The sequence below is a fragment of the Puma concolor genome, chromosome F2, assembly GCF_028749965.1.
Source record: "Puma concolor isolate L17-30 chromosome F2, mPumCon1.1.hap2, whole genome shotgun sequence".
Classification (NCBI taxonomy): Eukaryota; Metazoa; Chordata; class Mammalia; order Carnivora; family Felidae; genus Puma; species Puma concolor.
In genome coordinates, this window is record NC_141684.1 from 20,213,850 (window position 1) to 20,227,930 (window position 14,081).

Below are 14,081 nucleotides of genomic sequence, written 5' to 3' on the forward strand. Positions count from 1 at the left end.
GTGATGATGGCATTCTAGTAGCAAGCATAAACTTCCTTTTAGGTTTGTGTTTATATTCAAACAAATTTCTTGAGTTGAAGCTCAAATTCTTGGGGCTTTCCAGTCCAAATAGAGGGTCTTTGTTATTGTAGTTCAAACCTGTGCCTTCAAGGCTGTCCCCAGAGTCACCCCACCCTTTACCAAATAAATGCTGCTCATTTTCTCTTGAGGTTAGAGAGAATGTGACAAGGGGTTTGTAACATCTCCAGCTTTAATCTATACATAATCTCTCTAAAAGTAAAGGAATTTTCCTAGAACCTATGTCACTGCTGAGCACCTCTTATGTGCTCAGTTCTTTGCTTATTGCTGAGAACACGATAACAGATGTAGTCTTTAGCCTCCTGTATGTAATAGTGTCTAATATTTGCACATTTTCTAAGTTTCAAGCACTGAGCTACTTGGTTAACATGCATTATATCAGTTGGTCTTCATATCAACCCTGTGTTATAAGAACTCATGTTATTTTTATTAATAATCCATAGCTTTGGGAAGGCTGTGAATTGACTCAGATTTGGATGAGTGCCATGGAAGGAGGAGGACTTCAGAGCTGAGAAACACCATGAGGAGGCTGGAAATTTGGTTGGACTCCTTAGGGGAGGAGCTTGGCTGGAGTGAAAGATTCTGTCACTTGTCAATGAAAGATCTGGCCTGGGGGTAATTTGGGCCGCATTTTGGCATGTATGTATATATCTGAATACTACAACAAAAGGTTGGATTTAGAAAAGTAGGTAAGGGCACCTGGCTGGCTCAGTTGATCAGGGTCATGAGTTTGGGCCCCACGTAAGACATAGAGATTACTTAAATAAATAAAACTTTTAAAAAAGTGTTTAAATAGTGGAATTAACTTGGTTATTGTCTTTGTTTATTTTCACAAATTGCACTCCTTTGTAGGGAGTACTGTAGGGAGAAGGGGAGGTGGCTGGTCTGATAGGATCTTGGCTCCCCACTCCCTACTTAAAGTAGAGCAGCTCCTCATTTAGATGTTGGTATTCATTTTAAGATTTTCTTTGAAACTAAGGTTTCGCTGCTTCAAAAAGTGTTACGAATCACTGATTAGCCCAATAATCCTGCTTTACAGGTGAGGAAACATGGGCTTGAAGTCATACAGCTAGTAGTAAGAGAGTACTAATTCAAATTCCAATTTGAATTTCTTGATATCAAGTAATTCCTTCAACAAACATTTATTGCCTGCCTATTACATCCCAGGAAAGATGCATAGCTCTGTGAAGCACAAGAATGACTGATCCCTGCATTCAAAAATATCACAAGGGACGGAGAGGCCTAAAAATGGATTTGTAGACAATATGGGAGCAGAGTGGAGGAACCCATTGCTCTGCACAGGAGAGGCAAAATCGGGAGGGAGGGGGGCGCTTCACAGAAGAGTGACACCTGACCTGAATCTTCATGAATATGTTGGCGTTTGCCAGGGAGATTAGGTGGAGAAGGGCATTCTAGGCCAAAGCAACAACATATATTAAAGAATGGATGTGTCACAGGGTACAACTTAATCAAGGCACAGCAAATATTTCTCTAATTAAAAAATTTACCATTTGCTAAGCATTCTTCTGTGCCAGGCATTGTGCTAGGCAATTTACATGGATTATTCCATGTAATACTCTTAAGATTCCTATGAGCTGCATACAGATGAGAAAACTGAGTCTTAGGATGGAGAAGTAATTCGCCTAAGGGTGATGTAAGGTCTCACAGTTAAACAGTAGTAGATTTGAATCCAGGCAACTTGATTTTGAATTTTTAAAAAATATTTTATTTTCGAGAGAAAGAGAGAGAGAGACAGAGTGCAAGCAGGGGAGGAAGAGAGAGAGGGAGACGCAGAATCCAAAGCAGGCCCCAGACTCTGAGCTGTCAGCACAAAGCCCGACGCGGGGCTTGAACTCACGAACCGTGAGATCATGACCTGAGCCGAAGTCGGACGCTTAATTGACTGAGCCACCCAGGTGCCCATAGGCAACTTGATTTTGGATTTAGAATCCTATTTGCGTTGCCAAGGGGTTTGGATTTTATGCTTTAGGTCAGTGGTTCTCAAACTGGCAGCAGAATTTGCCTGGTGGGCTTGTTAACACAGATTCTGGGCTCTACCCACCCTGCCCCCAAGTTTCTGATTCCATAGATCTGAGGTAGGACCTAAGGATTGCGTTTGTAACAAGTTTCCAGGTGATTCTGTTCCAGGTAGCCCCCAGGATCACCTCTTGAAAATTGCTGTGATAGGGAACCACTGAAGGTTTTGAGATTGGGAGGAGCATCATCAAATTTGCATCTTACGCAGGGCCCTCTGGGAATGAATGGGAATGAATTAAGAGAGGCCTGAATGAAAGGGTGTTTGAAGGGGGCAGAGGGTGCAAACAGGAAGGGCAATTTTGAGGCGAACTGCTCATGCATGTCCTGTAGAATGAGGATGAAGGGAGAATTTAAACTATTCACATAGAAAGACAATTTAGAGGGGCGCCTGGGTGGCTCAGTCGGTTGAGCGTCTGACTTCGGCTCAGGTCACGATCTCGCCATCTGTGAGTTCGAGCCCCGCGTTGGGCTCTGGGCTGATGGCTCGGAGCCTGGAGCCTGCTTCCGATTCTGTGTCTCCCTCTCTCTCTGCCCCTCCCCCGTTCATGCTCTGTCTCTCTCTGTCTCAAAAATAAATAAACGTTAAAAAAAAAATTAAAAAAAAAAAAGAAAGACAATTTAGATACTAAGAACGCTCAGCAAGCCCTGAGAAAGGATGGTAATAACTGTAATCAATAACAAGACCCAGTAGACATGGTGTCTGATGAGAAACAAGAGATGGAAGGATTGCAGAAGGTTTCCAGGAAAAGAAAAGAAGCTGGAAGGTGAACCGGTTGTTTGGGTAGCTGCATGCTGCATGTGTCAAGTTGAGGCCCCCATGTGGTGTAGTACAGGATGTCATGCCATAGAGGGAAGAGGACTAAGCTAGCTTAGGAGATCTGGTTCCTCAGACCTGGCTCAATCACTTACTGTCCCGCTTTGGAGATGTCACACAGTCTTTGAGCCTCCATTTCTTCATCTGCAAGTGGAACTGACAGGAGCTTCTCACCTGCCCATGTGAGAGCCTAGAAGGCAAGGGTGGTGAAACTCTTTTCTAATTTTTTTAATGTTTTATTTTATTTTTGAGAGAGAAAGAGAGAGAGAGAGAGAGAGAGAGAGAGAGAGAGAGAATGTGAGTGGGGGAGGGGCAGAGAGAGAGGGAGACACAGAATCCAAAGCAGGCTCCAGGCTCTGAGCCCAATGTGGGGCTTGAACCCACGAACCGTGAGATCGTGACCTGAGCTGAGGTCGGATGCTTGACCAACTGAGCCACCCAGGCGCCCCTGAAACTCTTCTCTATAGTGTCATACCCACCCATCTGTGGCGAATATTACACAGTGCGCGGTACAAAGCGGACTCACACATGAAACCAGGAGGCTCTCACACACACCATGTCGCCATCTTGCCAACCTGTTACAACCTTCTTCCACTCGCCTGGAAATTTAGCATGCAGCTTGCATTGTAGCTGAAAAGAAGTAGACAAACCGACTTTCAAGTTTTAAAATGTACTGTAAGCTAGAGTTAGCAACAAAGGTGAGTTATTTCCAGGCAGTAATTCCTTTTAAACCTCAATTATGAATAAATGTATTTTCAGTGTTTAAAGTCCAAAGGAACTTTAAAACAACTGCCTTAAGTGGTTTTTAAAACTACTGACATGTTTTAAAGCTATTAGCCGTATCCCTTATTTGAACTAAGTCTAGAATGTTAGCAAGTGGATATCAATCTCCACATCTTTTTTGCAATCCAATTAAACCTTTAGGAGTGACTTTACTGAGTACTGTATGTCATCATAATCCAATTACATATTCATTAGCTCAGGAGTCACACTTCTTACTTTCCTGCCCCTGAACCTGTGTACCCAGTTCATTAATGGATCTTTTCCCCACCTGCCCCAGTTTTCTCCCAATCCACCACCATGGCCCTCTTGGTGCAAGGTGTCACTAGCTTTTTCCTGGATTACTTCATCGTCTCCAAACTGATTTTCTGTGTCCATTCTTGACTCCCTGCACTACATGTCCACACCATACAGAGATTCATCCTTCAACGTCGGAGTAACTTTCACCTGCTTAAGCTCTTTTAAGGCTATCCATCACTTATAAGGCAAAGACAATAGCAGCCAACATGACGGACGGAGCCCCACACGAACTGGCCCCTACTAATCCCTTGACTCATTTCACGCCACGCCCGCTTTCGCTCTTGCTGCTCTAGTCAAACCAGCTGTCTTTTCATATCATGGGTGTGCTGTGCCTCTACCCCACGTGGAACCTTTGCACACCCTGTTCGCTCTGCCTAGAATCTTCTCCCGCTCTTATTTAGTTACTCCCACCTACCCTGCACATTAGAGCTCAACTGCTACTCCACAAAGTCTTCCGTGATCCTCCTGACTAGATCAATCCAGAGTTATATGTTCTCATAGCAGTGCTTACCTCTGCCTTTCTGCACGTAATCAGTTGAGATCGCACATTTATTTCTGTGTCCATTTGATTCATATGGAGGGCAGGGGGCTATGTTTTGGTTCAGCTCCCCATATAGTACTAGTGCCAGATCAGTGCTTGGTACGCAGTAGGAGCTGATGAATATTTGTGCAATGAATGAATATTCTTAGAAGATAGAGATTGTTCTGGTGTGGGGGCTTTACGCTTAGATCCACCGGGAATAAGTGTCATGCATAGAAGTTTACGATGTAAATTGTAGTCATTGAAAGATGTGCCGGTGTTGATTTCAGCTTTCAATTGTGTAATAACTAATAACACAAGTCCTGTTTGCATTTGAACAGATATATGCTATTTCTCCACTGGAGAACCTCCTGGGACCAAAGATTACCCATAAAACTTTGCATCTGTGGTTCAGAATCTTAAGTGGTGTCTACTTTATACAATCTGCGGTCTTGAATTGTGGAGCAATTGGGCCAGCTTGTTCCTCCATTAGCCATCATAATTTTTTGCTCAATTCAGATTGGTAAACCCCTTTCGCAAAGACTGCTGTCCTGTTTTTATTCTGAATTTTCTAATAGCCAGCAACCACAGCAGAATTAAAAAGCAAGACTTAGCTCAAAGAGTTTTAAAATGAAATAGGGAGAAGACGTGTGGGTATTATTTTCTTATTTGCTTAGTGTATGTGCTATATTTGCTGCTTAACGATACTACTGAAAAATCAGGCGGTTGGTAATTGTCTAACGCTAAAGTTTTAGAGCGTTCTGGGAATGGTGTTAAGTCAAGACACCATCATGCAGTTAACTCTGCATAATGAGAAACTGGATATAGATAAAGTTTGAAGCAGTTTATGAAAATTTCATAATTACTGCAGGCGGCAAAAATGACAACCGTCAATTATCTATCTCTCAAATCTCATTATGAACCTCAAGCCCTCTTACCTTAATCAGCGCTTGGGAACAAGGATCCACAGAACCATTTCATGAAAAGATAGACTGTGCATTAGTATAAATGCAACTACTGTAGTGCAATTAAGCAATACACACACTGCTGCTTTGTGCCACCAGCAAAGTAAATAAAATTCTGTTTTGCTGCTTACAGTTTGGAGATGATTCCCATGGAGGAACAGCCATGGAGATCTAGACTTTAATGTCCAATCAATAGTGAATGCTCTTAATAATATATGAAAATTACATTAGCATTAGACCAAGCAACTCAACATCCAGGACATAAACAAATTGATTCAGAGTAATTTCTTCCAGTGCTCTGTTTCTCTAAATGTGCGCCTTACGTTACTTTTGTCAGAATAACCTATCGTGCCAATTCTTATCTGACTTCTAGAATCCTTGGTTTTTCTACCTTCTCCCCTAGACCTATTGAATCCAAATCTTGGTGAGTAGACCACAAGCACGCACATTTCAGACAAGCTCCTGAGGTGATTCTTATTCTCAAGAAAGCTTGAGAACCTCAGAATGATTTCTAGGGCCTAAGACTGTTGCAAGTTCTGGATTTCTTTCTGCCAGGGGGCAGTGTTCTCTGAAATGTAGCTGGATTAATAAACCATTCTGGAAGTTAATTTTAGTCTTTCTCAAACACTTTCTTGTTTACTGACCCAACTATAGCTGACATTGTTCCAAAATCTTAAACACCAGATAGATGGACATTCTCAGTTTGGTTTTGTTTACAGAAGGTTTTGAACAATATTCCAGTCATTTAGCTGAATTTCTAGACCTATGGTATTTATTACCAGACTTTTGGTTTTCTCAGTTTTAGATAAAGAAGGGTAATTGTATTTTGTAGTTGATTTGATGCCCAAGGTAGAGACTTTGGTCATCCTCCTGCCAGTTAATTTATAGGGATGTTTTAGTAGTAAGATTCTTTTTAACTAGGGTTAGATGGTGTGTGTGTGTGTGTGTGTGTGTGTGCGCGCGCGCGTGCACACGTGTACTTGTGTGTGTTTTTTTAATGAGTTCCGTGTGCATAATGACCTGAAGACAAAGTTCTTTGACAGAGCAGTTGACGGAAATAATGCCTGAGCTCAATCCTCTTAGATAATTGGTAACAAGTGCTGTACAGAAGCCAATTATGGATCGACTATTACACTGAAGCCTTTTTTCTCTGCACAGCTATGCTGCATGTCAAAAAAAATTAATGGATGATGTTCAGCTTCTGAGTCTTTTTTTTTTTTCAAGGAGAGCCTTCATTATCCTCAAGCTGGGTATCTACACTCAAATGTCAGATAGAATCTAAAGTTGTTGGCAAGGGCCGGGGAGGTTAGAGAGAAGGGGAGGCAGGTTTCGGGGGGAACGTTTGGAACACGTGGCACACAACACAAGGCAGTCGCAGGCCTTTGCCTTGATTTTCCTTTTCGGTTTATAGTTTTCTACTATAAAAGCCAGGGTCCATCTTGAACTTGAACATCAATAGTAGAAAAATCTTACATGCGGTTAACATCTTTCATAAGACTTGCTAAATACCCAGCTCCAAATCATTTCAGTATGGCACACAAACTAAAGCAAGGGACTTCTCTAGAAAAATCCATAAGCCTGCCATCTCCGCAAGAATACAAGACTAAAAGGATTTTTAGAAAGGCAACTTCAAGTTTGGCAGTGCGTTTTCTTTTTCTCAATTAGCCGTTACTGAATTTTAGAATATATAATGAAAGCCAGGCCTACTGTGTAATCCACAGTGCTTGCTTTCATGCTATCATGTTTTATTTGAGCAGAGGCACTGCTCCGTTAGTAATCTGTTGCATGGTAAGTGCTGTATTTGTTTATGTACGCACATATGCTCAGTGCGAGATTAATGGTGCCCGGGCCTGGTGCGGGGAAAACCAAAGGCAAGCCTTCTTCTCTCATTCTGAATCTTAAAAACGTATTATATTTAAATAACTTTCAGATTTAGAGACCTCAATTTCTTTTAGAAGTCTCCCGGTTGCCAAATGCTTAGTAAAGAAAGTTGAACATTGGCAATAGCCTTGAAGGACACCGTGTTTGGTGACTGGATGACAATATAACTGGGAAATCATCAAGGAAACGATGTTTAAAGCTAAATTCTGGCTGCCATTGAGATTTCCTTCCTAAATTCGATCACTAATAAGGCTGCCCCATCCAACCCCTCCCCCCCGTCCCCCCCCCCTCCCCAAAACCAAGCTGACAGTTTTTTTAGGGAAGAAGAGCCAGGCTCTTCTTATTCTGTCCTTCCTCACAGGGCAGAAGGACTCTCTACTGCTTAGCTGGCAATTCCCAGCATTTTGATAAAAGTTACTTCTCTAAACTCTAACAACAACATGGGGAAAAATAGTGCTATCTCTTGTGTTCGTTACAGTCCTGGGAGATTTTATCGTGAGAAATATTTGAGTAGTCGGGAGTAGCTGAGAATGTGGCAGTAGGGACAGGGTCATTTAAACTGCCAGAAAAAATAAATACATGGGAAAGACAGGGAAGTTATTAGGTTTATAAATTATAAAACTTTCCTTGTTTAAAAAAAAATAAAGTCGTGAGGTGGACTACATTGAATAACTACATTGTAAACCTTAAAAGCTTAAAGCTGGTGGAAACCCTTTTACGGCTCTGTTTCATTTTTATCGGATCAAATACATTTGGTTTCTTTTTTAAAAACCATGTTTTTGTGAGGGAAGGAAAATGAACATGCACTGTTATTGGCCACAGCAACATAAGAAACCCTCATGTTACCAGAGGAAACCACATGAAAGTGTGTGTGTGTGTGTGTGTGTGTGTGTGTGTGTGTGTGTGTGCGCGCGTGCGTGTGCGTGTGTGTGTGTGTGTGTGTGTGTGTGTGTGTGTGTGTGTGTGTGTGTGTTAGGGGCGGGACCGATAAGGGGGTGGAGAGAAGGAGAGGGGTGTTTCAAGCCTCTTAGGCTCAGAGCTGCCATTTGTGAATCAATCGTGATGAAATCAAGCTCCGGACAAATCAGGGGAGGCTGTCAACCTCCCAGGTGGGATTACTTGTAGTTAATAGACTGAACTCAGAGCCCCAAAAAGCAGTGCATTCAGTGTAGGCAAAAGAGAACACACTGCAAAAGGCTTTCCAAGAACCCTCTGCCATGGCAAGGAGGAGTCCGGTCCAGTCCTACCAGGTAGGAGAAAGATGGCATGGGGGGAAGGACTTGATGTTAAGAATCAGTTCCTGATTTGCAATTTTGCTTTTTGTTTTAAAAATCCAGACAGCGCTTTACAGTGCATTTTGGAAGTTGTAGGACTGGGTGGTGATGTTGAAGTCCTTTCATTTGCCTTCATATAATTTGATTCATTGGTTTGACACCTCAATCTCCCTATTCCCTTAGGTAATATCCCTGTTCACTTTTGCTGTTGGAGTCAATATCTGCTTAGGATTCACAGCAAATCGAATTAAGAGGGCAGAAGGCTGGGATGAAGGGCCTCCTACAGGTAAGTGTAGTGACTATCAGCATTTTCAGTCCTTTTACAATATTATGGACTGGATAATCAATAGAAGCTCATTAAGAAATGCATCTTTAAGATAATCTTGCGGTATAACTAATGTAGTCCTAGTTTTCTTTGGAATAAAACTAGCTGTGTGTATAATTCAGGTGAGAGAATGTGGTTTTAATTAGAGAACATTTATGCTTGCTTCGTGATAGCAGGCTATTTAAATCTTTGCACTCCGATATTTATAAATGTTAAGATAAAATTAAAACTCTTGTGAACAGACAAGGCTAAGATAGAAGTGGTGAGAACAGGTGCTGGTTTAATATTGCAGATACATGAATTTGATTTCTTGGCATGTGATATAGGATGTAGTATTTTTCTCCAGAAACTTCTGACCCAGAAAAAAAAAAAAAAAGAGGAATGGAAGTTAAAAAAAGTAGTGAACTGTCTTTCTTTAAAAAATCTTTTTAACACTTATTTATTTTTTTTGAGAGAGAGAGATAGAGTGTGAGTGGGGGAGTTGCAGAGAGAGAGGGACACAGAATCTGAAGCAGGCTCCAGGCTCTGAGCTGTCAGCACAGAGCCCGATGCGGGGCTTGAACCCATGAACCGTGAGATCATGACCTTAACTGAAGTCAGATGCTTAACCTAATGAGCCACCTGGGCACCACTAAGAAAAGCAGTGAACTGTCTGTCTGAAACTTCAAAGTTTAGGACTATGAAATCAAGATTTAGCTAAAGTAGGAAAAATATAAAAGAGAGGAGGTGCTTTGAAGAACTTACAGGATTCACTTGCACTCAGTTTTTTCTTTTGGCATAAGGAAAGGTAAGTTTTAATAGTGTACCTTGACTTAACTAATAGAACCAACGTGAAAGAGTTTCCTTTTACAATACACTGTGCCGTAAGCAGTGTGGGAATTCTTATAAAGGAGCTCCTTGTGCGAACCGAGGGGGCTTAACTGACCAGGTCTTAAGTAATGAGTTGGTTAATTTCCTGGAAATTGGAGCTGCTGATGGTTTTATAAATAAAAATTACATATTAAGTAATGGGTACTCTAGGGGGCAATATTTTCTTGACTTTTTCTGACATCTCAGCATGTTTGTCTGCCTTCCTGTGAATTTTGAATTTTTCTGTATTTTTTTTTTGACTTAACTAATCTAAAAGACTATATCACCTGTCTCTGTTTAACCAGCATGAGCTTTTATTAACCACCCTATGCTATATATATTGATGGAATACTAGGTCTTCCCTACATCAAGTAAGTTGCTTTTAAGTCATGCCAGAAAGTTGAAAGAATGATATTAGAAGGAGTTTAGTGAGTCAAAGTGGGGTGTGGTCGGGGTGAAAAGTAAGAAAATAGATCATAAAAATTGCACCCCCAGGGAGCCAAATGGACAAAATGATTTGTCTTTTCTGTTGGGGAGGGAGAAGAGAGGAGATCACCAGGCTGGAGAAGCCTGTTTTTATTGGTAACAAATGCTGTCTTCAAAGACCTCTTTCTCTTGTTCCAGACGAGTGTATCTCCCATTAACACTGACTGTAACTGTGCAGAGTGGAAGGGGGATCGGATCCTAAGTATGGTCGTGTGGGCAAGCTAGCTGCTTGAGAGCCCACTTCTGGTTCTTTCCAATGCACCTTAAAAGGAACTTTTCTTTCTGTTTCATATTAATGTATTACCTCAGCCAAAACTGATATTAAAAGCTGTTTTCATAATGAATGTGTAAATTCAAGTCACTCATTATTTTCAAAGTTGACTTTTTGGGAAAACAGTCATGAAATCCCTGGACTAGCATCCTGGATCCATGTAACTTGCTGTGTGGCCTTGGGCAAGTCACTTGTGACATCTGTTTCCTTAGCTGTATAATGAGAAGCAGGACTAGATGATTTCTTTCTTTCTTTTTTTTTTTTTTAATTTTTAAAAATGTTTTGTTTATTCTTGAGAGAGAGAGACAGAGACAGAGACAGAGCATGAGTGGGAGAGGGGCAAAGAGAGAGAGGAACACAGAATCCGAAGCAGGCTCCAGGCTCTGAGCTGTCTGCACAGAGCCTGATGTGGTGCTTGAACTCAGAAACTGTGAGATCATGATCTGAGCTGAAGTCGAATGCTTAACTGACTGAGCCACCCAGGCGCTCCAGGACTAGATGAGTTCTAATTTTCCTTATGGATTTAAAAAAAAAAAAAGCTTATGATTTCCAACCATTCTGTTTCATTGACTCTTGGATTCGTGTGCCAAGTATAGAACAGATTTATTAATACTTAAATATATTTTGTGCGTAATTATCTCCCTGTGTTATAAGAAACAGCTATAAGAGCTAATGAGCCTATCTTATTTCTGTAAAAATAATATAATCTATATTATAATCTACAAATCTAAGTGGTTTTTTTGGATATTTTTTAATGTTTATTTTTAAGAGAGAGCGAGAGAGAATGCGAGTGGGGGAGGAGCAGAAAGAGAGGGAGACACAGAATCCCAAGCAGGCTTTAGGCTCCGAAAGTCAGCACACAGCCCAACACAGGGCTCAAACTCACCAACCATGAGATCGTGACCTGAACTGAAGTCGGATGCTTAATCGACTGAGCCACCCAGGCACCCCTAAGTGATCTTAAATATAGTACCAAATATTTGCTTCTCAAATTATTTAGTTAAGTCATTGATTATTTTAGGCCTTTATGGTTATCTTCTAAAATAATTTTTAGTGAAATTTCTACCTTTGTGAAGCTTTGTTGGGATACAATACCACTTAAGTCTGAGTTTGGGGATTTTTGGTATGCCTGAACACTTCTTATTTTTGATTTTTCTGTTGCTATAGTTTATCGGCTTTTCAGGCACTACTATGTTTGCTTGCTCCTGAATAAAGACCAGAGCTGTACTTTGGAAACTGGGTGAGAGCATAGTACAGAGAGTTGAAACATTTTCATCTTTTTTAAATGTTCTCTGTGCTTAGAAAGGGCCACCCTCATATAACACATGTGGTTGGTGATTCTGTCAGCAAGGCCTTCACATCAGAAAACACTGGGTGAACTGTTATATATGTATTAGGGCAAGATAGTAAGCAGAAAGGCAGCCATGCCTATTTTCAACAATGCTTTCATGTTCCAAAGAAATCCTGGGAAGTTTAGCAGTTCAAGACTGTTTCACCAAATGGAACACAAAGGGTATTAATATACGGCCAACTTCCCACTGACCAGAGCAAGATCTCCCATTTAAAAGCATGTGCCTTCTTGCTTAGTCAATGTAGTTCCTTAGAGTCCTCAACAATAGGTGAGAATGTTCTACACACAGGCAGACCCTCAGTGCTGTACTATGGACTGGGGTGTTAGTTTCAAGGCTGTGGCAATGCAAACAAACTGTTATAATTAACCAACTAGCACACTTGTTAGCTGGATTTATTGTTAGGACCTAGTGATCTATTGGAAGTAATAGTAGAATAGGATTTCTTCTACCAGATGATAACAGATCTATGAATTTATTACAAGATCGGAAATGAGCGAAGCTAATTACGGTTCTATTGGGTAAATATAATGGGCAATCAAGTACATGGGATGGCTGGAATAAATTTTCAAAGAAAATGTAAATAATAAGTCCAAATCAGTTTGACATCTTTGTCCCATACATCCAGTGTAGCCAGCTTGATTTGCCTTGATGATTGCGAGAGAATGTATATATATATATATATATATATATATATATATATATATATATATATATGCATGTGCACTCATAACTATGTGCATAGGTGCACATTTGTGGTGTTACAGTGGAGTCTATTTTCCTGAAGCTTATGATAAATGCCCTTTCAGTCTGTAGATGGAAGAGGGATATTACCTGAAATATAAGCAACATACTTGGAAGACACAGAGAAATTGGTGAACTTGTGAATAGCTAGCAAGTAGAGATTTGAAAGCTCAATTCAACTCTCTGTCATTTTTAGTGGCTCCAAAGTTTAAAAGTATGTGGATGGGAATAAAATTCATGAGTAAATGTGAAGTGAAGAATGTCGCTTGATGAGTAGAGTGTTTCTTTGTGAATCATAGAGAAAACAACAATGGTAATAGGAACGAGAAGGTGGGTTCATCTGAGAAGTTTGGGGATTTCATTCTACAATGAAGAGCTTTCTTGATGACGGGATAGCAACACATAGGAAACTGCAAAGCTGACAGATAACAACTGTGACCCTGACCCTGCGAGGAGACCTCTGTCTTGATGAAGGTCATGTTATGGGGCTTTATGTTCAATCTAATGTAGAGTCAGGGGACATTTTAGAGTAAATGAAATAAAACTACCTGAATTAGGATCTAAGAAGGAGACAGCTTTTTCAGTCTTTTTGTTTGTTTGGTTTTTGTTGTTGTTATTGTTGATGTTAAATGGAGCTCTGGAGTAGGGATTTTTCACTTCCTTAACACTATACAGAATCTTCTGTCTTGTCTGCATAACCAGAAATCTCAGTCCTCAGTGGAGTTCCACAGAGATTCTTGAATGGACAAATCGTCCCAAATCATGTCTTCATCAAATTCATAGCCTACGTACAAAATTTGAAAAATCCTTTGTGAATGAGGACAGTACCATAGTTGTATTCGGATGATCTAAAATTTTAGCCAGGCCCTGGCTATCTCAAATCAGGCTGACAGTTCTGATTTTCCAAGCAGGAAAATGGGGATAATGTTGCCTCTTTATCGGAAAAGTTTTTTGAAAACAAAATGCCATATTAGGGTTGGAGGGAATATAAGGTGTTAAGTATGTGAGGCTAAGTTTAATTTATCTTCACTTCTCTTTGAAGGCAGTGAAAAAGCTAAATTTTTACCTTTTCAAGTGGACAATACCTGTGCTTTCGATGACAGCGTTTCATCGTTTGGGAGCAAATTTGCAACCCAATCAGACATATTCTACTGATTACCATCATAAATGCTACTTGAGAGGTTTAAAGTCGAATTAGAGTTTTTAATCTCTTTTATTTACATCACATAGAAATCTCTTTTCTTGTAGTTTATGGGGTCCTTCTACATGAGAATGTTGTGTTTATAAATGCTTTAAAAGTCCTGGTGTCTGAAAACTTCCCAGGTGGACCTGTTTACTGAAAAGGTTGTCTACGAAATCTGGTTCGGAAGCTGAGGAGGAGGAGAGAACAGAGAGGCTCCGGGAGTGG

General features: G+C 40.6%; 1 protein-coding gene across 1 annotated transcript in view; it reads left to right on the forward strand.

The window, feature by feature from the left end:
• Window positions 1–14,081, forward strand: part of ENPP2 (ectonucleotide pyrophosphatase/phosphodiesterase 2) — a 109,883-nt gene that overhangs the window by 20,561 nt on the left and 75,241 nt on the right. The window contains 1 exon segment of the mRNA XM_086695990.1: window positions 8,833–8,935. Coding sequence (XP_086552116.1) covers window positions 8,833–8,935 — 103 coding nt within the window.